Source organism: Rhagoletis pomonella, unplaced genomic scaffold (assembly GCF_013731165.1).
Source record: "Rhagoletis pomonella isolate Grant_MI unplaced genomic scaffold, Rhpom_1.0 Rhpom_scaffold_00001, whole genome shotgun sequence".
Lineage (NCBI taxonomy): Eukaryota > Metazoa > Arthropoda > Insecta > Diptera > Tephritidae > Rhagoletis > Rhagoletis pomonella.
The window spans coordinates 91,472,011-91,495,213 of record NW_023458555.1 but is presented as its reverse complement, the minus strand read 5'-3'; the positions used below and the strand labels follow the sequence as shown (position 1 = coordinate 91,495,213).

Genomic DNA, 23,203 nt, shown 5'->3' with positions numbered 1-23,203 from the left:
TAACTTCTACCGCTTAGACTTTGTTGCTTTTTCAATTTTTCCTAATAAATAATCGTGGTACAAAGCACAATAAAAATATTAAAAATAAAAAAATGTTAACAAGCCACAATAACATTGACAAATACAAAATATATATATTAAAAATCAACGATAAGTCGCAGCTATTTTTAAGTTGCACTTTATTTAAATTGATCGGGCTACAAAACTGCATACTCAGAATATGTATTTCTAGGAAATCTAATTAATAAGCTCGACATTTTTACTAAAGTCTGTTGATTTTTCTAATGGTGCGCAAAGATTGAACCTTGGATTTATACGGGTTTTCTTAAGGTATAAACTGAATTTATAACCGACTTCCAAAAAAAGGAGGAGGTTATCAGTTCGTCGGAATATTTTTTTTAATGTATGTTACTGCATAACTTTGGACCACGTCAACGTATTTCGATAAATATCAGAGGTGGTCCCATACTAATCTGGTTTAGATCTGATCATTGGATCTTGAAATATATATATATATATATATTTTTTTATATGAGAATTGAAGTCGTTTTTTTTGCTAAAAATTACTTGTTATAAACAAATAATTAAAATTAAATAACTTTAAGGTAAATGGCCAATCTTGTTAATATGTGCGTGTCTTAAAGTATTGATAAGCACTTGAAATACTATTAAAATGTTAATTCAAAGAAGAGGTCTGTTTTATCCAATCATAATAACTTAAAAAAAATTTGTTTGTCAAGAAGTGTGCCTTAAAATATGTGCACACACATTTATGTTAAAGGTGAAAATATGTAAATGTACCTACATAAACTTTCCCATGAATACCATCAAATCATTGGCCTTGAAGGGAATCTATGTATGCATGTACTAAGAAAATATATGAGCAAATTAAAAAGTCGATACAATTTACTGTCGAAAAGTACAGTTTTTGTATAGATTTCGTACGGTAGGAACAATTACATTTGCCAACACTGTGCCACATACGGGCGCCACCATAAACAAGTGTGAGCTTAAAGTGAGAGTGTGTTTCTGTGCCTTCGCATGCCGTCGTTTGTACCATGATACAAAAAAAGAAGGTAGTTTCACTTAAAAATTTTGTGACATAAACTGTGCTTATGACGTTTGCGCTTTTCGTAAATTGCTCGAGTATCACTGCCACCTCAACAAGTTATTGTTTTGGAAATTTTATTATTTTTTAAAGGAATTTTTTATGCATTAAAAAATAACAACACACAAGGTAAATTTGCTTAATTCATCGTATTAGCATAGCTGTTTATAAGTGAGTATTCATCTAAAATACCTTAAATTACCTTACCGCAAAAAAATTTTGCATTATATGCAGTGTTCCATGAGATATTATTATGGATATTAGGATGTTGCTTTAATTTGGATCCTTTTTAGCGGACATATGAGCAACGGAATAGTTAAAAAGTAGCTTATCACCAATGAAAGCACTATGGAAGCATAAACTTAGAGGGAGGTAAAAAAATTTACAAATTCTTAGAGCTCCTTGTTATAGTTTATAGAAAGCTAAACTACTCGCTCTACTGCTGTTGGTGCAGCGTTTCGCTTAGATTGGGCACATCCGTGCCGAGGCTGAAAATTTTACGCCGAAAAGTGATTGGAACAAGCAAACAAGACCTTGGTGAAGTTACCAGGCACATAATAATAATAATAGATTGGCGCTTACACATATGTTAGTGTTTGGCCGAGCTTCTCCTCCGATTTGTGGCGTGCGCCTTGATGTTGTCACACAAAGCGGAGGGACCTACAGTTTTACGCCGACTCCGAACGGCGATTGTATTTTTATGAGAAGCTGTTTTTCATGGCAGAAATACACTCGGAGATTTGCCATTGCCTGCCGAGGGACGACCGCTGTTAAGAAAAAACCTTTTTTCTATATTTTTTGCGATGTTGCTTTGACCAGGGTTTGAACCCAGGTGCTGCGGAGTGGAAGCGCGCACTGCTTACCACTACACCACAGCGGCCGACCAGGCACATGGCCATCCCAAAATATGCAGCTAATCGTACTAAATAATGATGAAAATAATTGTATAAACAAATAGATTATCCATGTGCATTACGCAACGTAATAGGAGTATTTTATAAACTCTTGTTTTTAAGTTCCAAAAAGAGAAAATTGGTCTTTCCCATTTTGACAGTCGCTATCGATTTTTTTCTCAAGTAGTAAATAAACATAAGTTGTAAATAAATATTGATGTTTCAAGTTATACGTTAAATAATGTACGTACTTGTATAATTATTCATTCATTAACATAAAAATGCTATCACTCACACAAGCTTATGTGAAAATAGCTATTTACTCAAGGCTTAAAGGTGAGAAACAAATCGATAGCGACTGTCAAAATTGGAAATACTAATTTTTTCTTTTCGGAACTTAAAAACAAGAGTTTAGAGTATGTTGTGCCAAAATTTCACTGCAATCGCGGGCCTAGAATATATAAATAATTGCAATTGTTTAAATTATTGTTATTAAAGAATTAATTGTTTTGCAAATTTTATTCTGCAAAATTTCTATTGTAAAGGGAAAAGCTTCAGCAACTCTTAAAAAAAAATTGCATTAAATTCCATCAAATGGGTCGCGAGTTACGAATTTTTCTCTCAAAAATTGCAATATTCTTATAATACCAAAAAAAACAAAAACGAAGTGCAATTTCAAAAAACCGTCCAAAGTGTATTTTTGTTCTATAATTATCTACAGATTCCCACAATTGCCTTCACTTTCCAGAAAATCAATAAAAATTCATTGACACAGTTGGTGTGGTTTGACTCATTTGTTTCTTTTACTATTTTTATACCCTTGTATAGCACATACTAGCTCTAGAATTAGCCGAAAAATTAACACAATCGAACCGTATGGTCCTTAAATATAAGCAATTAAAGAGTGTCGTTACGTGACAAAAAATGGAAGTTAATTTTTTCTTTTCTTAGAAAATCGCAAAGCTCTGCGAATTGTGGATGGCTCTTTTCCCGAAACTTGTTTTAATATGATTTGGAGCAATTCTAGTTGTTTTTAGAGTGTTTTGAATTAATGCAAGTTGTTTCAATTTGCTTTTACAACCCCCAAGTGTGAAACGTCACATCGTTATATTTTTGTTAATATTGCTTTTAAATGAATTTTTAACGCAAATAAAACATGCATTTTATGTCAAATATACTTTATATTTTGACTTCAGCGCCAATTCAAAATCTACTGCGCAATCTTAACAAGCATTCCACTAAAAATTACCTCATTGTATATTATAATGCTAAAATAATTTCCTTGAAAGCGAACGAACTCTGAAAATTTGCTTGTAAATTTTGCATACCGAAACTCAATGTCACGAAAAGTAACGTGCTTTTTAATTTTTTCTCTATGAGACTTATTTTCAAAGGAAATGTCGGTTTTAGAGAATAGGAAAACACTAGAAGGAAAACCCACGAGTGCGAAAAAAATGTTTAACATAGCAGCGAAATCAGACCGTAACAAGAATCATAAATTGCTTGACCTCTCTGCAAATTCACAACGTATAATGACAATAGAGTGCAAAGTAAGCGAAAAAAAATTTAAGACTGTGCAAGAGCCAGGGATATAGTAAAATATGTGCAAACCACTCTACCCAAGATTTTTTAAACGTTGAAAAGGAAAATTAAAAGCTGCCATAAACGCTTTCTTAAAATTTGCTTGCACCACATTAATTTCAGTTTAGTACAACGAATTTGGGAAATATTTTTCATTGGGGACCCATAAGAGGATACCTAAATATAATACTGAACTAAGTATCGTGTAAATGGCTAAAAAAAATTTTAACCCAAATTGCGACAATAAAGCCCCAGAATAATATTTTTGAAAAAGCACTCCGCACTATGCCTGAAAAGGCCAACCGTTAAGGACATGTGTCTTTTCTATAAAAATGTTTCTTGGAAATTTCGACAATATCTATGTGAGTGGGAAAACAATATTTGTTGCATCCTAAAGCTGTTTCGTTTTACTGCATCAGTTCGTATTTCATTCCGCATACGTTATATTTAAACAAATATTTTTTAAGCAAAAAACAAAACAACTTCAATTCTCATCTGAAAATTTAAGATTATCGTTAATTTCTTCATGATCCAATGATCGGATTTAAACCATTAATTAGTATGGCACCACCTGAGGTAACACCTTTCCTTTAAAAAAATAATTATAGAAATCGGTTAACGTGATCCCAACGACGAACTGATAACCTTCTCCTTTTTGTGAAGTAGGTTAAAAAGCAGACAAATTGGCCCATAAATACGTTAGATGTATGACTTTTATTTTTTTGCCGAGGTAGACCTTCCAATGGAAACACCCGGGAAGTGGACCCGGGACCGATCTATTCGAAAAAATCGTATTTATGGTCTGATTTGCTTAAAATTAGGTACGTAGATAGCTTTTTGCATAGATTAGCATATAGGATCCTTTTTTCCGGGAAGTGGCCCAGGAACCGATCTATTCGAAAAAAATTTTATTTATAGCTCGATTTCCTTAAAATTTGGTGCGTACATACATAAGTAGTTTTTTGCCTAGATTAGCATATAGGATTATTTTTTCACGGTCCGATCTATTCTAAAAAGTCGTATTTAACGTCCAGTTTTCTTGAAATTTGGCACGTAGGTAGCGTTCTGTCGAAATTAGAATATAGGATCTTTTTCCAGTGAGTGGTCCAGAGCCCGATCTATTCGAAAAAATCGTATTAATAGTCCGATTTGCTTGAAATTTGGTACGTGGGTAGCTTTTTGCCTAGATTAGGGAAAGGGGGCATGGTCCCTTCCAAACATACTGAAACTTTTATCTGTCTGTATATACATATCGGTATCTTAATACACAGAGGACCTAACCAACACTCTTTTCGAAACTGCGCTTCTCACAGATTTTGGTAAGATGTATTAAAATACACCTTCAATAAAAATTTTTAGTTTTAATATTTTTATTGAGCTTTGTACAACGATTATTTATTAGGAAAAATTTAAAGAGCAACAAAGTGTGGGGGGGGGGGGTGAAATAACACAAACGGCAATAACGCAAATTTGTGTTATTTCCCAATCGAATGTGAAATAACACAAATTTGTTTTATTTCATTTCTCGTTGAGCAATAAGACCAACTTTTATACTTAACAATTTGAGTAATAAAGCACATATGTACGTAGTCACCCAGTTACATTTGACAAAAAGTAGTACATGAACAAGTTAAATGGACGGATTTGTAAGTATACAATTTTGAAAGTGCCTGGCGTCGCGGCGGTCCGCGTTCGCGCGCCACCCCGCGCCGCGTTCGACGTCGCGCTCGCGTCCCCCGCCCCTCCCCTCCTTTCGCAATTATGTACTGGTGGCATTATATATATACAGATTGGCGCTTACACATATGTTAGTGTTTGGCCGAGCTTCTCCTCCGATTTGTGGCGTGCGCCTTGAAGTTGTCACACAAAGCGGAGGGACCTACAGTTTTACGCCAACTCCGAACGGCGATTGTATTTTTATGAGAAGCTGTTTTTCATGGCAGAAATACACTCGGAGGTTTGCCATTGCCTGCCGAGGGACGACCGCTGCTAAGAAAAACCCTTTTTTCTATATTTTTTTGCGATGTTGCTTTGACCAGGGCTTGAACCCAGGCGTTACGGAGTGGAAGCGCGCACTGCTTACCACTACACCACAGCGGCCGACAGTGGCATTATAACCGTTTAGAAAAAGGAAAAATGATAAAATAACACTAGTTCACTTCTGAAACTGCTTTGAATGTCCAAGTAATGGGAATTATTGTGTATAGTGTTATTGCATGCTGCATCCCACCCATAGTGGAATTTACCAGGTGCCACTGCTTTATTTGAAAATTTGCCTATAAAATGTATATAATGTATAAGGCAGCCGAATGTCAGAAAATAAAGCGAGAAAGCCGTTTTATTACTTCATCTGTTTATTGCGACATGGTTCCATGCAAACATTTTAAGGTTTTCCAGCAATGTTTTTAACAACATATTAAAAAGCATGCAGAAAAAATGCATACAAAAGCCCTATGTCCAATATGCGGAGCAGCTTTTAAAGACGATGCCTTTCCTATATTTTCTTAGACTTTTCATAAGTAAAAATATTTTGTGAATATTACTTTCTTCATATGAATTAAATCACATTTTTTGTTTAATTCAAGGCCTATCAAACAGGTTTAAAGCATTTGAGCAAAAACAACGTTTGCCTGTATTTTGTTGTTGCTTCTGGTATCGAAGGTGCCAAAAACTGTTCTGATTTTTTTCTTCTACATCAAAGCGTGCCATGCGAAATACGAAAAAGATAAAAAAATTAATTTGAAAAAATGAAAATTGTTGCAGCTTTCTTTCTTAGTAAATTGGTTCGCTTCTCGAAGCATTGATCCACCATCCTGTGCCAGGCCCAGTAATCAGCGGTTGTGCTGCTGAGTTGGGCGAGCTTTCCAAAAGCTGCTATTTAATCGCTGGTTTTGTATGGAAAATGTTTCACATGCAAATAGATTTTAACAATTTAGAATTTTTTTTGAGAAGAATTGTAAAATATTTGACATTTTCGAGAACAAATAATTTGAAACATATTAAATCAGCTGCTATCAAGGCACATTAAACAGGTAGTATCAGTAGAGCAAAAACAACATTTGCGTGTATTTTGTTGTTGCTTCTGGTATCGAAAGTGTCAAAAACTGTTCTGAATTTTTTCTTCTAAATCAAAGCGTGCCATGTGAAATACAAAAAATTATAAAAAATAAAAAATTGAAATTGGAAAAAATAAAAATTGATGCAACTTTCTTTCCTAGTCAATTTGTTTGCTTCTCGAAGCATTGATCCATCCTTTGCAAGGCCCAGTAATCAGCGGTCGTGCTGCTGAGGTGGGCGAACGTTCCAAAAGCTGCTATTCAATCGCTTGTTTTGTATGGAAAAAGGTTTCACATGCAAATGGATTTTAACAATTCAGAATTTTTGTGAGAAAAAATTAAAAATATTTGACATTTTCGAGACCAAATAATTTGAAAATAAATCAAATCAGCTGCTCTACTGATACTACCTGTTCAATGTACCTTGGCTGCTATACTGATATTACCTGTTCAATGTGCCTTGGTTTAGTTGTATTTTGGAATAAACAAAGTTCTTTTTCCTTCTGTCAGTACAAATAGTATAAATAAGCAATGGGAAATAAGGCCAAACTTATTTTAAGTTCTACATGATCTTCGTCAACCCCATCCTGACTCGTTCAGTTCGCCTCTGCGCGCATATGTATGTACACATGTTCCGTCTTTACTATTTAGTTTCAGTACATATTACATAAGCTACGGTAGATGAAATGCATTGGTAAATGATTTGGTTATGAATCTTTTCTTGTTTGCTTTGATCGATGTACTAGCAATGTACTGAGGATATAATATAACAAAACTATGGATATAACAAAACTAAACTTAACTAATTTATTCAAGCCGGGTACCTTGTAATAAGGCAGAATCAATGGAGTATGAAGGCCCGCCATATATTCATCGAAATTCTTGAGAAGGCGAATGTACTGAATGAGTTAACGTGGTGTTCAGCATCGATCAGTTCATATGAATTCGAACCAAGTTTCCGTGAAACATAGGCTCTAACTTTTGGTGGGGCTAGTTTTTGGGCATAGCCCTCTCCGGCCACGGACTGTTTAGGATTGGGACTGTACACTTCCCAGCCTATCTCGAAATGGCATTCTCTTTTGCGGGCCAATGCCCGTTGTGCGGTTTGTTGATACTGTTCGAACTGTCTGTCTCGAATTTCATCAGCCAGAACTTTACGTTGTTCCGCCTCCTGGGTAAGGTATGGATTTACATCCGATAATAATTTATATTCGTTTCCATCTTTCACATATTCACGACCGGTGTCTAAGAAATATGCACTGCAATGCACTGAAGTGTTAATATCATGAATAACACGATAAAGATAGTTTTCCCAGGAGGAATGTTTAAAGACATCAGTAATGTGAGCACGTAATCCAAGTTTAATGCTTTTGTTTGTCGCCTGTACCTGATTGGCTTGTGGATGGTACAAAGGCATTTTCATGTGTTTGATGTTATAATCGGCGCAAAGCTTTGCGAAAGTTTGACTGATGAATTGAGAACCATTATCTGATATAATAAGTTCGGGGCAGCCATTCACCGAGAATATATGTCGAAGATAATTGACTACGGATATGGCGTTTGTGTTTTTCATGGGCTGCGCCCAGACATATCGCGAGTAACAGTCGATGGCTACGAACATCCATTGGTTACGATTTTTAGACATGGGCAGCTTCCGACGAAATCAATCGATAATTGTATACACGGTCGTTTTGGTTCCCTATATTCGCCGTGAGGTGTTTTGGTGCTCTCATTACGTGGTTTAATGCGATGGCATAGTTCACATTGCCGAACGGTAAACGGACTCATACATGTTTGGCCAGTAAGAGCGTTGTGAGATACGTATATAAGTTTTCCAAACACCCTGATGCGAATGTTGGTTATGATTTTCATCGAAGACTTTTGCTCTGTCGGAAGATGGTACACAAAGTGTCCACATTTTGTTGTACCATTTATCGGACGTGTTTGGGTTAATGTTGATCACGGATGTGATTGGGGTACAATTAACGTGAAAACTACTTGGAAGGTCAATTGGATTTCTATGAACGATGTTGAGAAGAGCAAAATAACGAGATAAGGCGTCAGGAAGTTCTAAATGTTTTCCTGGTTTATGAATAATTTTGAGATCGTATGGTGATAATCGGATCGCCCAACGGCATAAACGGCCAGTTGGTTCTTTGAGAGTTTGTAGCCAGCGCAAAGCTGCATGGTCCGTTACCACAACCAATTCACGACCCTCAAAATATGGACAGAACTTTTCGACCGCTAAGAGAACGGCTAGGCATTCCCGTTCGGATGCTGTGTAAGTTTGTTCGGCTTTCGAGAATTTCTTAGAAAAATACTGAACCACACGCTCATTCCTATCATGTTCTTGTACTAGAACAGCACCCGCTGCGATAAGCGAGGCATCGGTATAAACCTTGAATGGTTTTGAATAATCGGCCATAGTCAGAACGGGAGTGGTAGTTAAACATTCTTTGAGTTTGAGAAAGGCTTGTTCAGCAGCGGTATTCCATTCAATGGGTCCTTTTCGGTTTCCTTTATACAATTCACAAAGGGGAGTTGCGATCTCCGAAAAATTTGGAATAAATTTACGGTACAATCCTGCTGCACCAACGAACCGTCTGACTTCTTTTGCCGTTTTGGGCCGTGCAAATTCAAAAATAGCTCCAATACGAGATGGATTCGCAGATAGACCCTCTTGAGACAAAACGTAACCCAGGAATTCCAATCGTTTACAATAAAAATTCGATTTGGATGATAGCCAATATCTTAACGTGTTCTTCAAATGTCGAAGTGCATATTATGAAATCATCGACATATGCGAATGCATGTGGAACAAAATCACGGAAAATTTTATCAATGAGAATGGCTAATGTGGGGCGTGAATTTCTCAACCCCATCGTCATGCGGCGAAAAGCATAAAGTCTGTTAACGAATGCAGAGGCGGTTTTCAGGTGACTCGATTTTGCCAAAGGAATTTGAAAGAAAGCTTGAGACCTATCAATACTGGTTAGGTATTTAGCTGACTTTAGTCGTGCTAAAATTTGGTTAGAATCCGTAATTGGATAGGCATTTGGAATGGTAATTTTATTCAGCTCTCTCGCGTCCAAGCACACGGGACACGTTCCGTCTTTCTCCTTTACAGCCAGAATTGGTGACCGCCAAGGGCTTTCTTCGATGGTCATAATGATGTCACGACTACGCATTTTATCCAATTCGGCTTGAACTTGTTCACCCACGTATGGCGATACTGAATACTGGCGTATCATGACGGGTTTTGCATCACCCGTATCAATTACGTGTTCGATCTGATTAGTGACATTTAAAGGACCAGACTCAGGAGTTGGATTAAAAAGTTTGAAAACGGCGTCCAACATTTGTCTTTGATCTGGGGTGAGATTATGTGGCTGACGCTAGTTAGTTTAGTTTTAAACCGAGTGTAGAAGCGTCAATTGGCTCCAGATCATTACTCATAGAAGATACCTGAGCTTGCTCTTTCCCACTCCATGGTAGCTGGTTACAAAAATTAATAAATTCATCAGCCGTAACAATTTTAACTTTAGCGGATGCAACTTCTTCAGTATCACCTTTGGCTGTATGTTTTAAAAATCGCTGAACTTTCTGTTGGTTCTGCACCAGTTCGAAAAAGAAGGCCTCAAGGAATGTCCAGCCCATAATTGGGTCTTTCAGTGAGATAGGCACTACAAGAGTTGGCACAAGTCGGGTAAGACTATCAACCGTATATAATACATTCGCTTTACCAATGGCCTCAAAAGAAATCGAATTATCGGCGAGACCAATGGATGTTTTGATAGGTTGCAACTGTCCCCATTTGTACTTTTCATAAAATGTTTGTGAAATGACTGTGACTTCGGCTCCACAATCGAGTAAAATCGCATGAGACTGGTTTTTAACCATAACCGCGAGATAATCGCGACAATCGTTCGGCATATTATATGTCAAGCATTTTTCTGAGATAAAGAAAACATCGCGGAGTCGTGGGGAGTTAACTTTGTTGTCTCCGTCTTGATTGTGATTAGGGACTGGAGCTGAAGTAGGTTTGGTAATTGGTGGTGTTCGTTCAGAACATTGGGTTGATGGTTCTTTGCCATCCCTTTGAGTTTGATTATACTCGTTAAGAATCAGAGTAGAATTATTACTGGAATTCGGTACTGAAGATTTGTCAATTTGTAGAGGGACTTCGGTCGAATTAGGATTGTTAGAGATAGTGGATTTAGAAAAGGTTGTGGATTCTGAGTACGATCGACCACTATTCCCAATCGACTCCCTTAAGCATATTTGGAACACGGGCATTGATCAGACGTAACCCCCGGTCGTGTACATTTGTAGCAGATCACCCTATTCGGTTGGGTTCGACACTTTCTGAAGTGATGGCCCCACACGAGACAGTTTGCACATCGTACATTTTCGTCGCCCTCACCAGCGAGAAATGGGTCGACGATAGTTCCTACTTTCGTATCATTCCCCTTTGGATTTTTGTCATTTGTATAATCCTCGACTGGTTTCGAATACCTACGTTTCTGAGATGCTTTAATTGGTTTCTTTTGCTTATGGCATATTCCCTGTCATCGGAGTCCGACCCAGGAAACGAAGCGGTATATTCCGAATATGAAGACTCATCCGGTGGATCATGTATTGCCGAAATTTCCCGTGGCACTGATCGCTGTCTATCCGAACGGGTTCTTTCCGGACGGGGTGTGGCAACAATGAACGAATGTTGTGCAATTCGCTGAGCGAACTCACGCAATTGCTCCAACGTGTGGACTTGTCGAGTGTGGACGAGTTCACGCAGATGATCGGATAAGGTACCAATGATGATATCGAGGTGGTCCCGTTCATCCAGTCCACAGGAATTACCCTGCAATTGGAATGTCAAGTCATTGATATGTTTTAGCAGTGTTTGCGAACGTGGATCGAATTTAATCTGTGCATATGACATTATTACTTGGGCCCGAGTATGTTTATTGAGGAAACGAGCACGAAGTTTCGTGCAAAAATCTTGATAATCTCCGAAGATTCTCAGTTCGGTGAAGTACCATTGTCGAGCGGCCCTCGTGAGTGTGGGTACAAAACGCGTTACCAATTCATGGTCGGGTACTCCAATCTTATATGGAGAAAAGGGAATAATAGCCAAATAATCTTCAACCGATAGAAATTTTTCGTTCACATGAACGCCATCGAATTGTTCACGCCCCATCCATGATGGTAAGCCCCTGAATTTCCTATCCATTGCATCCGCTTGGGCAGATTCGTCGAATATATATAGTGGCTTGATTTGGTCGTGATTGTGGTGTACCGGATAGCGAATAATTCGGATATAAATGAGATGGTTGATTAATTGGTTCTTGGATATGAGACGTTCTAACACCACGGTAGGTATTGATCGTTTGAGTTTGTAAGGTTGCAGGACCACCCAAGGAACCATGCGGAGGATCCACCGAGGGTGGTATCCAGGTATGATTCCGGGTCGTTGGCATGGTTTGGTTCATATCACGAACGTCAGAAATTTGTCCGATCACGGATCATTTGCTGTTGCATCTGTGTTTGGGCTCTCAGCAACTTAGACACCATTACAGACAGTTGGTGTAATCAGGGTGTTGGTTCCGTTCCGCCTGACACTGAATTGAGAACGGCTGGTTGAACAGTTGAATTAACCGTACTGGTGGTCAGGGTATACCGTGGGTCAGTTGCCTGAACCGAAGTCGGTATATTCTGGTTTGGAATCGAATCTGGTATGGTTAAGGGTAAATATTGTGATGGAACAGTATTTTGAGTTGAACTCATCGTTCCCCGTTCATTCTCAAACCATGGAAGGTCGAGTTCAAACTTAATTGGGGATCGGACGTCGGAATTCCCGTATTCGGTGAAGACATCCGAAGCTCACGAATCTTCGACTGAAATTTTCCGATCAGATCTGCCTGGCGAAGCCGACTCGGGTTTTAACTTCAACCGAGCGGTTCGATAACAATAATGTATCATTTGATGAAGAGGACCCTGAGGTGTTAACACCTCGTTCGCCTTCAGTTCGCGATATGCTCTTTCACATGTTTCCAACTCATTCATTTGGTGTATGGCATGGGATTTTATCAACCATGGTTCGCCAACGTAAGCAGATATTTTACCATTGAAGGCGACTATTTCGGTGTCGGTCCATTGAACCGGCGCTGGATATAGGTTATATATCTCCCCTTCGATCTGTCGCTGTTCGTCTGTCAATAAGTTGCAAATACCAAGTTGTAAATTCCGATTATTAATAACGGTAGACGTAAGGTCCGTACTATTAAAGTCTATGTTATAAGATGATGGTACTCGATTTAAAATCAGTACAGTATCTACTTCAGTTTATTATTTATTATTATTATTATTTTATTCTATGAGTGTGTCGTTTTCAATATCCACTTTCAAAAATAATGCCGCATAAATCGATCACTATTTGAATATTGCTTTAAATCTAATTAGTTTAACAAAAAATTTACGCTCAATTGGTTGTATATCTCATGTGATTTTCGGTCCAAAATTTTGCTTAATATTATACCGAACGTGGGCTGAGAATGGCATTTAACGCACTAGCTCGAATCTTTTTATGGACCAAGTTGTTTGCTCCCGGTATGCAGCGAAGGCCTTGAATGCTTGGGAGTATTACCTGTATCTCCTTCGGTCCCTTCTGTCGCCAACAAGGTACGCAACAAAGATCAAGACTATCCACCACCGAATTTACCGGAAAACCAAATCAGAGTGAGAATATGCAACCAGTTTGAGAATGTTAAACGAGATTACTTTGATACGAGTTTCAAATTTTATTGGGAATGAATACCCAAAGAAATTACAAAAATAAAGAAAAATTAATAGTTTGGCTCAATTAATATTGACCGTGTTATCGGTTACGTTGCTTGAACTTATACCGAAACACGAAAAGAAAAATGATCGGTTCAAAAGTCTTGACCGTCGATGTGTGGTGTTACTTGATTAAAAAACGAACGAGAATGGTTATGACTGCTGATCAATGGTGTTCGCAACGTAGATCGATCACCATTCACCCCCGCGGAATTAAATAATCAAAATATTAACAAAAATTTTGATTGAAAACGAGCTCCAATAAAAATCAATTAAATCATGCCGTGTGAAGACTGAGGACGATATTGATTTACAGTGATTATGAATTCAAAAGATAATTATTTGATTCAATCTCAATGATGATTTATAATAGCGGAATTTCTAAAAGAAAAAATTTATCAAAAATCTATTAAACTCGAATATATATGGTTCTCCGACGTACAATTTTGTGACCAACAAAATGAGAAAAATGATTAAAGATTTTAGTTTTTCCTTAAATCTAATTTTATGATGTATTAAATTGATTCGATGATGAAATTGCTATATTCCCTCAGCTGAGCACACGGTTTATTTTATGCCGGGCTTAAGTGTGGTTATGTTCAACAAAACTTATTCTTTTTCACCCGTTTAATTGGGCGCCAATGATTTGCTTGACCTTTGTTTGTCGGTCCCAACAGGAATCTTTATTTACGGTTGATGGATAGCTCGTTTCCAATGGATAGTGGCAAGAAAGTGGCTGACTTACGTGTAATGATTTTGTATTGACTCACTCAATTGCTGTCAAATGAATAGTCCAGATTTGATGCTCAAAACTTCTTTATTCTACGCAACAAGATGGCTGGGGATTTGCCGGAAGGAATGTGACGGCACCTTTTGCCTCTATTAACTCGATACAAGAAAAAAAGGCTTTTTACAGTCAACCTTTTTCCTTATATTTGCTTGGACGCAGTCGCTTTTACTTTCCACTTTCCACTGAGGGGTGAGTATCGACTCCCGGAATGTTGTCAGCTTTTAATACCAGCTTATAATACACTTTAATTACTTGGTTGTAATACCGTTCTTGCGAGGGCTGATGAGTGTGGTTCGTTCCGTGTCCTATTCGGATAAAGGCAATATATCTTTCTAACCTCGTGGTATGTGACCACCGATTCTTTTATCGTATGTCAGTGTGGGCGTTTTCATAGTGGCCATGTCAATTCGTGTCTATGCTGATATAATGGTTCGTGTCTTGAATAACTATTGGTTACGTACATTCATCTGGCAATCCCCCCCCATTTTGAAGCTTAGCTTTGACAGTTTTGTTATGTTTAAATTTCTCATAATCGTTCTTATGTCTATTATTTGGCCAATCAAAATAATAGATCAATAACCACCGTTAAATCAACCACCAGAACCATTGCGGTCCTCGCTTTTCGGCGACTGAGCAGAATATGGGCAATTCTTGATAAATGCCTACAAATACAATTGTAAGAGATCTAATACGATGTTTCCACAATTCATATTTCGCTCTCTACGTAATACGCTAAGCAATTCGTAAATTACCCTGTTTCCAGGGCACACACATTTGTAATTCGTTTAGCAGCTCTACTTTTTGTTCTTGGTCTTCGCTATTTACTATTATTTTTGTGTACTACAAATATCGAAGGTGGAGCAAAAATTTAAGTTATCATCAAAGATTTTAATTTATATAGAGAATATTTTATTAATTAATTTTCCAATCACTAGAAAAAGTGCCAGCAAATGTGACCAGGGGCCTATTTCATAAAGCGACAGTGATAATTTTGTTACGACAGGAATTTTCCATGTTGTCAGTGACAATTCAACAGTTTAGTGGGTGTTTTGTTTCATAAAAACAATTGTCTAAAATTCCATGAGAAGTTCCATTGAAAAAGTGACAAATTTTCATTGCCGGGGTTTAAAATTGGCGTTGACAAAAACCTCGCCAGTCATATGAAATTTATATGTAAATGATATGTTATAATTGCATTTACATTATTTTCGTTTCAAGAGATATTAAAATTTTTGAAAAGTAATGATATGCGCGCAAAGACCATATAAATAAATTTACAAAACTCTCCTTTGAAAGCTTTCCGACGGAGCTATTTGATTTTGTCGCTATTGTCGCGACAATTTTGTCAGAGTGTCAATGTCAGCACAATTGTCGACAATATTCCATATCATTACTGTAGTTTTCCAAAAATTTTCAGTTGCCTGCAAACGTATATGAAGCAGAAAAAATATCGCCGACAATTCGTGCAGTGAAATTTTATAGAATAATCGACAATTGCGCGCACCTGTCACCTTTATGAAATAGGCCCCAGGCCGGTGAAAACTTCGATATATTTCCGATAAATATTAGACAAGGCACCGATTCGTTCGTCATTCGCATCAGGTAATTCGCTCTCAAAAATTTGTATGGCGAATTACGTAATTCGGAGGGTAATTGGATGGCGAATGACGAATGGGAGAGCGAATTACGAATGAGAGAGCGAAATACGAAGCGTGAAAACGTCGTACAAGGTATTTCGTCTGAAATAAGTCTATGTACATTGGATTTCTGTGGACTAATGATACTCCCCCATTTTTAAATTGCCACCAACTGTACTATACAGATTTAAGGACGATTCACCATTGAATAAGATCATTGTTGCCACAAAAACTTCTTCACGGACATAACTGTTTCATTAGGTAAATTTAAGATGGCTATGAAGGATATGCCTTCTGCCGACCACAAAACCAAACGTTGGACCAAATGTATAAATAAAAAATTAATTTTGGACGGGACGAAGTCCGCCGGGTCTGCTAGTCGTACATATAAATAGGCAAATATGTTTTCTTTACCCCCTTTTTACGGCTGAACTATAATTTTAAGGTATAGAGAATCAAAATTCAAATCACTTTAAAAGAACGCCAGCGCCGCAGTTCGTATATGTATACAGAAGCAAAGCAGAGAATTTCGATTAAGTCTGCGCGCAGATTTCACCAAGGTAACAACAGGCTCGGCTGTTGATTGTTTTTCTTCGTAGTTTTAGCACACGCCTTCCACATTTTGTGTAGGAAATTTACAAAAAGTGCCCAAAGCAAAAAGTGGTTTGTTCTCCCTACATTGGTGTTTGCGTGCGGTTGCTACGATTCAAACACAAAATAGTGCGACTCTATATAAGAACTACAGTTTATAGTTCAAAGAACTTTCAACAAGCCACATTGTCCATTATGCCGTTACTCCTACGTATTTTTAATATAAGCAAACTGTATGCCGTGTTAACTAAAAAAAATATAAAATGGGCTGCCCAACGTTAACTAATTTTATAATAAGTTCTATGACTTTTATACAAAAACTTTCACAAATTGCGTACTTTATTTTAGAATAATTTGTTTCCATCTAAAGAAATCGATAGAGAAATATAAATGCTGGTTTATGACCTAAAATACCTAATGAATAATATTTACAAGTTATACTCTATTTTTAGGACTAAATACCTATTTATATGAAAATAATAAAATCTACTCACCGTAACCATCTGGCCGGCTAGCTTTTCAAAGACTTGGTTCTAATAAAACGGTGCCCAAATATTAAACAAATGAATTTTATTAATTGAATTTTTCGTATACAAAGGTTTCTATAAACTAATTGTATTTTTTACTAAGAACTTCCAAGTTTCATTATTTCACTAAACGTATAAGCAAAATAGGCCGAAAGACCCATGCACGAAAAAATACCACTTTAAAAAAATACCATTTATAAAAATGTGGCAACCATAATTGACGCGCGACGTACTATTACCACGACAAAATGAGACCTTGTTGGTGTGCCCAGCATTGATGTACATGGTTGTGCGGAAATGACCCCTAATATTGATACTGAATTAAAGAAAAAAAGAAAAAGCAGCATTTGAGGAATAAATTTTAGGTAGATTAGGATTAATGCATGGAAGAAGGTAAAAATTAGTATGTAGAAGAAGAAAGGGATAAAGGCAAAGATTAAAATGAAAGGAAAGAAACCTAACAAGTAAGAAGGTCTAAGTTCGGGCGGAGCCGAACATTAAATACCCGGCGCGAGTATTAAATATATGTATTTTCACCTTTCCGAAAGCTACCGCTACATGGTAAGCCGGGTGTATATATTTTGAGTAAATTAATAATAATAATATATAATATAATAATAGATTGGCGCTTAAACATATGTTAGTGTTTGGCCGTGCTTCTCCTCCGATTTATGGCGTGCGCCTTGATGTTGTCACACAAAGCGGAGGGACCTACAGTTTTACGCTGACTCCGAACGGCGATTGTATTTTTATAAGAAGCTATTTTTCATGGCAGAAATACACTCGGAGGTATGCCATTGCCTGCCGAGGGACGACCGCTGTTAAGAAAAACCTTTTTTCTATATTTTTGCGATGTTGCTTTGACCAGGGCTTGAACCGAGGCGTTGCGGAGTGGAAGCGCGCACTGCTTACCACTACCCCACAGCGGCCGATATTTTGAGTAAATTAGCGTCCTTAAATTTCGAAATATTGCAGGTCCAAGCATTTCTGAAATTTACCGTTATATGACAAGCGGCCGTAATTCTAGTCCGATTTCAATAATTTTCAAAGTTTTGCTTTTATGTGGCAAGGACAATAAAAATACAGAGTTTGGTACAGATTGGTAGAACGGTTACCGATATACATATATGTGATCATAAGTGGCCGGTGGCATGCCCATTTTCCAAAATTTTACCACAAGCGTATTCCTTGGTAAAGAATTGTTGCATGCATCAATTTTGAATACATTAGCTTTAGTATTTACTGATTTATCGAAGATTTTGTATTTTTCTAAATTACCGTTATATGGGATGTGGGCGTGGTTATTGTCCGATTTTTTAAATTTTCGGCCATTTAGTATGCTGTACCAAGGCCAACAACTGTGCCAAATTTGGAAGAAATTGGTGCAGCGGTTACCAAGATATACACATGTAACCATAAGTGGCCTGCTACGCCCATTTTCCAAAAATTTATAATATTCTTATTTTCCGTCTAAAAATTATTACAAATATCAATTTTAAGTGAATAATCTTCAGTAGTTACTAAAATATCGCAGGTTTCGTATTTCTGAAAATTACCGTTATATGGGATGTGGGCGTGGTTATTGTCCGCTTTTTTAAATTTTCGGCCACTTCGTATGCTGTATCAAGGCCAACAACTGTGCCAAGTTTGGAAGAAATTGGTGCAGCGGTTACCAAGATATACACATGTAACCATAAGTGGGCGTGGCTACGCCCATTTTCCAAAAATTTCTAATATTCTTATTTTTCGCCTGAAAATTATTACAAATATCAATTTTGAGTGAATTATCTTCAGTAGTTACTAAAATATCGTAGTTTTCGTATTTCTGGAAATTACCGTTATATGGGAAGTGGGCGTGGTTACAGTCCGATTTCGCCAATTTTCAATACCAACCTACCTTGGATTAACGGAAACCTACATACCAAATTTCGTTGAGATATCTCAATTTTTTCTCGAGTTATCGTGTACACGGACGGACGGACTGACGGACAGACGGACGGACAGACAGACCTGGCTTAATCGACTTCTCTATTCATTCTGAGCATTTATGTATACATTTGTCTATATCTATCTCGATTCATTTTGGCTGTTACAAACAACCGTTATGTGAAGAAAATTAATATACACTTGTGCACAAGTGCGCTCGGGTATAAAAATAAAGACATAGAGGAAACTAGATTTAAATACTTAATAAAATGGGGAATAAGCAGATGAAGAAAAGAATGCAGATAAAGATAAGGATAGACGTAAAGGAAGAGATAAAGATAAAAATGGAAAGATAAACATAAATATAATATAAAAATAAACATAAAAATATAAATAAAGATAAAAAACGATAGATAAAAGTGATAGAGATAAGATAAAACTGAAGAATGAGATGTTATGCTATGTTGTTATGTTATTTTATGTTATATTAAGCTATGCTGTTATTTTATTTTATATTATGTTATGCTATGCAAGGTTATATTATGCTAAGTACTAAGTTTCTAAGAATACTTTGAATTTGCTGTGAAGAAAATGCAACCTTGCGCCGGCTGACGTGGGAAATTAGAATAGTGCAGCAATATGTTTTCGATCTATAACAGAAACCACAGAAATAAGAATTTCAAAATTTAAACAAAATCCACAAAAATGAATCAAACTTCAAAAAATTGTCATCAAAATTTCAAACTTTTAATTCAGAATGTTTAGAAAGTTTTCTAGTGTACAGTTTTGTAACGGATTCATTTTAGTATACTAAATTGCAAGTTTCAAGTTACTAAAAACTGCCGTTGATTTTTTAGAATTTTTTTTGTCGAGTGTCGCATTTTCTTCCACATAAAAATAGATTTTGTTCATACGTTACATGGAAGAAAATGCTGAAACCCCTCAAAAAAAAATGTAAAGCTTGAATTTTGATTATACTTATCTTAATGCAATAAGATTTGCAGAAGCACAAATAAAAACGCATTCAGTCACTTGGCTGGTCGTCCGGAAAGAGAGCGGCCATTACTTTATTTTTAACAACTAGGGCAGCCATTAGGGTTGCCTAGACAAAGGATTCTATTACAAAAGTACATGGTCGCATTTGACTATAACACTTATACTATGTTTACAACTCGGTCAAGCTGGCAATTGCCTTATAATACAGTTAATCTCTAAGAGGTCTTGTTCTGTGCCTGCGGCTTCCGCAGGGCCATCATCCGGTTTGCGTAACCATTTCCGTACACGATGGGCCTCTACTACTCCAACGTAAGGTAACTGAGTTAATTGACAATTCTCGAGGTCGTGAATAACGTACCGATGATTTTCCAACACCTTATATATAACATATGGTCTCTTGTACCGCGGCATGAACTTCTTCTTAACCCCTACAGGCGTATCAGTGTTATAACATACATACGTCACCCACCTCATAATTCTTACATTCAACTTTGTCAGTTGAAATCGTTTCAATTCACTTTGGCGGATGGATATTAAGCCTTGTTCGGCATCAGTGAACGTTTTAGCTTGGGAGTATTCATCATCCCGAATAAAAGTCGTCTAGCAGTGTGTCGGAAAATACTATGAATAGAATTATAAATAGCATATTAGGCTTCCAATAATCGTCCGCACCAGTCGGCATGGTTTATGGGATCAGTCAATTTCCCTCACATTGTCTTAATAACCCTATTCACGCGTCCGTCCTGTCCGTTTGGCTGATGAGAGGCGACGGCAACCTTTCTGTGGTCGATATTTCTCTTAGAGAGGAAGTCACTTAATTCTAGAGATGTGTGGCATGTCTCTCTGTCGCTAATTATACATCTGGGGCGGCTATAATAACTGAAATATTTTCCAAGAGCGGCAATAACTTCTTTTGAGCTAGAGCAATAGGTCGAATACAATTTCACAAATTTAGTGAAGGTGTAATTCACAACCAGTATGTGCTTACGCTTCTAATTAAGTAATGGCAGTGGACCAAATTAATCAATGTGGACAGTATCGAACGGTAACGGAGTCTTAGGAATAACATGCAAGTTCCTTTCCCTAGCTCTAGGAGAAGTAGCATACATTAAGCATTTGAAGCAGTTCTTGATAAATTTGTCTACTTTCGCTCTCGTATTTGGGAACCGCTAATAAATATTTAGCTTACTAGGGTTTTATCAACCGATTGGTGGCCAATCTTCTCATGAATTAGGCGTATGATGCTGGATTCCATCTCACCAGGTATTAACAGCAATTTTCTACGGCCCGTCACTACTCTATAAACCAGACCATCCACCCATTCGAAACCCCTAACAAATTCGTTTTCTAAGCGCTCCCATATGAATCTAATAGCTCTTGGACTATTTGAACCTGAAATTCAACTTCCTCAGTATGAGTATGTAACTAGTGCAATTTCCGCTCCACTTAGGGCATATATGTGTCCCATGATAATTTTCAAGTTCAAGGGCTCAATCCTGGGATTCAACTGCTTTTTTTCAAGAGTCATCGCTAAAGAATTGCAATTGGTAACTATTTTAAACGGCAATGATTTGCTTGACCTTGGTTTGTCGGTCCAAACAGGAATCTTTATTTACGGTTGATGGATAGCTCGTTTCCAATGGATGGTGGCAAGAAAGTGGCTGACCAACGTGTAATGATTTTGTATTAACGGCTTATGGTGACTCAATTGCTGTTAAATGAATAGTCCGGATTTGATGCTCACAACTTCTTTATTCTACGCAATACACTGCTGGGGATTTGCCGGAAGGAATGTGACGGCACCTTTTGCTTCTATTAATTTCCACTGAGGGGTGAGTATCGACTCCCCGAATGTCGCCAGCTTTTGATACCCGGTTTTAATCCACTTTAATTACTTGGTTGTAATTCCGTTCTTGCGAGGGCTGATGAGAGTGGTTCGCTCCGTGTCCAATTCCAAAAGGCTAGGGTCTCGAGTTAAAAACTCTGATATCTGGCTTCGGCGTTGGAAGCGGCCTTCGAAAAGTATAAAATGGGGTGAAACTTACACTTACAACTTACTAGTAGTAGATAAACGACTATCGATTATCGCTTTTCCATGGTATTGTGAATGTCGATTTTCAGTTCAATAAGCACTGTGAACAGTTTGAAGAGTTGTGGAAGGATGAGCGACTAGAAACAATTCATACTCACGTATTGAAAGAGAAAATTACACTGAAAATCAAGGACGTGAACCGGTTTTGAACCGGAAAACCGTTTTTTTTTATCACATAACTGAACCATTAACCGAACCGAAATTTTCCACAAATGTTTGATCCGAACCGAAAACCGACCGACTTTTCATAAAGGTTTAAAGGTTCCATTCATCAATTTTTAATAGATAAATTTACCCACTTTTTTTTTGTTAAATATGGCCATACCATGTTTGTTTATACCATGTGGCAATGTCATTGTAATGGCAACCAATCTTATTTGACACACACATGACATTAAAACTTGCGCGCTATTGCAATTTGCCAATTAAACATTTTTTAAAATGTCGAATCATCCCTTGCACAATTATTTTGTTTATTGCGAGTCGAATGATAAAAGCAATTGTAAAGATTGCGACGTAAAAATGAGTGGAAAACATGCTCAATACTTACTTCGTCATTTGAAAAGGAAGCACCCAGATGTTTACAATAAATGCAAGAATCAAAGAAAGAAAAATCAGATTCTAGTTTCGTCCAGTAAAAATTGGATAAAAATTTGAAAGCCTCGTCACATATGATAAATAAATCTAAAGACCAATTGTTTGATGGATCCGTCGAGCTGGTTACCAAAAATGGTCACCCTCTTACATTGATCGAAGACAGTGGCTTTCGGAAAGTTATTGAGCCGCTTTGCCAGTCATTGCGCGTGGGTGTTAATAAATGTAACATAAGACAAAAGGCCTGAGATCCCACGATTGCCGCAATACACCAATTATTGCCTCATTTTCTGCCCCAGTCGCAATAAATTGACTCATGCGGCAATAGAGGCTGATATTGTGCTTACTGTGCTCAATGAAATACAACCCGGTTGCGGCAATCGTGTGATGGCTCGATAGGCAATCATGTGTCACTAAAAATTTCAAAATTTCGGCAATATTGATTGTGTTCTTGTGCGGCAATTGAAGTGAACAATACACTACAATATTAAGGCTGTTTATTAATAATTTACTTTTTTGCTTCCTTGTGTTTCCAAAAATTACTGAAATGAATATCCTTGTTTTCGGAAGTAACA

General features: G+C 37.2%; 2 protein-coding genes across 2 annotated transcripts in view; both read right to left on the bottom strand.

Annotated features, from left to right (window-relative positions):
• Nucleotides 1-11,373, bottom strand: part of LOC118748829 (glucoside xylosyltransferase 1-like) — a gene marked incomplete at its 5' end in the record, with an annotated part of 96,157 nt that extends 84,784 nt beyond the window's left edge. Inside the window, one exon of the mRNA XM_036483533.1 lies at nt 11,158-11,373. Within this exon, the coding sequence (XP_036339426.1) occupies nt 11,158-11,373 (216 nt within the window). The remainder of the gene's footprint in view (nt 1-11,157) is intronic.
• A 5,936-nt stretch (nt 11,374-17,309) lies between these two features.
• Nucleotides 17,310-23,203, bottom strand: part of LOC118748809 (glucoside xylosyltransferase 1-like) — an 83,533-nt gene continuing 77,639 nt past the window's right edge. Inside the window, exon 3 of the mRNA XM_036483517.1 lies at nt 17,310-17,336. Within this exon, the coding sequence (XP_036339410.1) occupies nt 17,325-17,336 (12 nt within the window). The 3' untranslated portion in view covers nt 17,310-17,324. The remainder of the gene's footprint in view (nt 17,337-23,203) is intronic.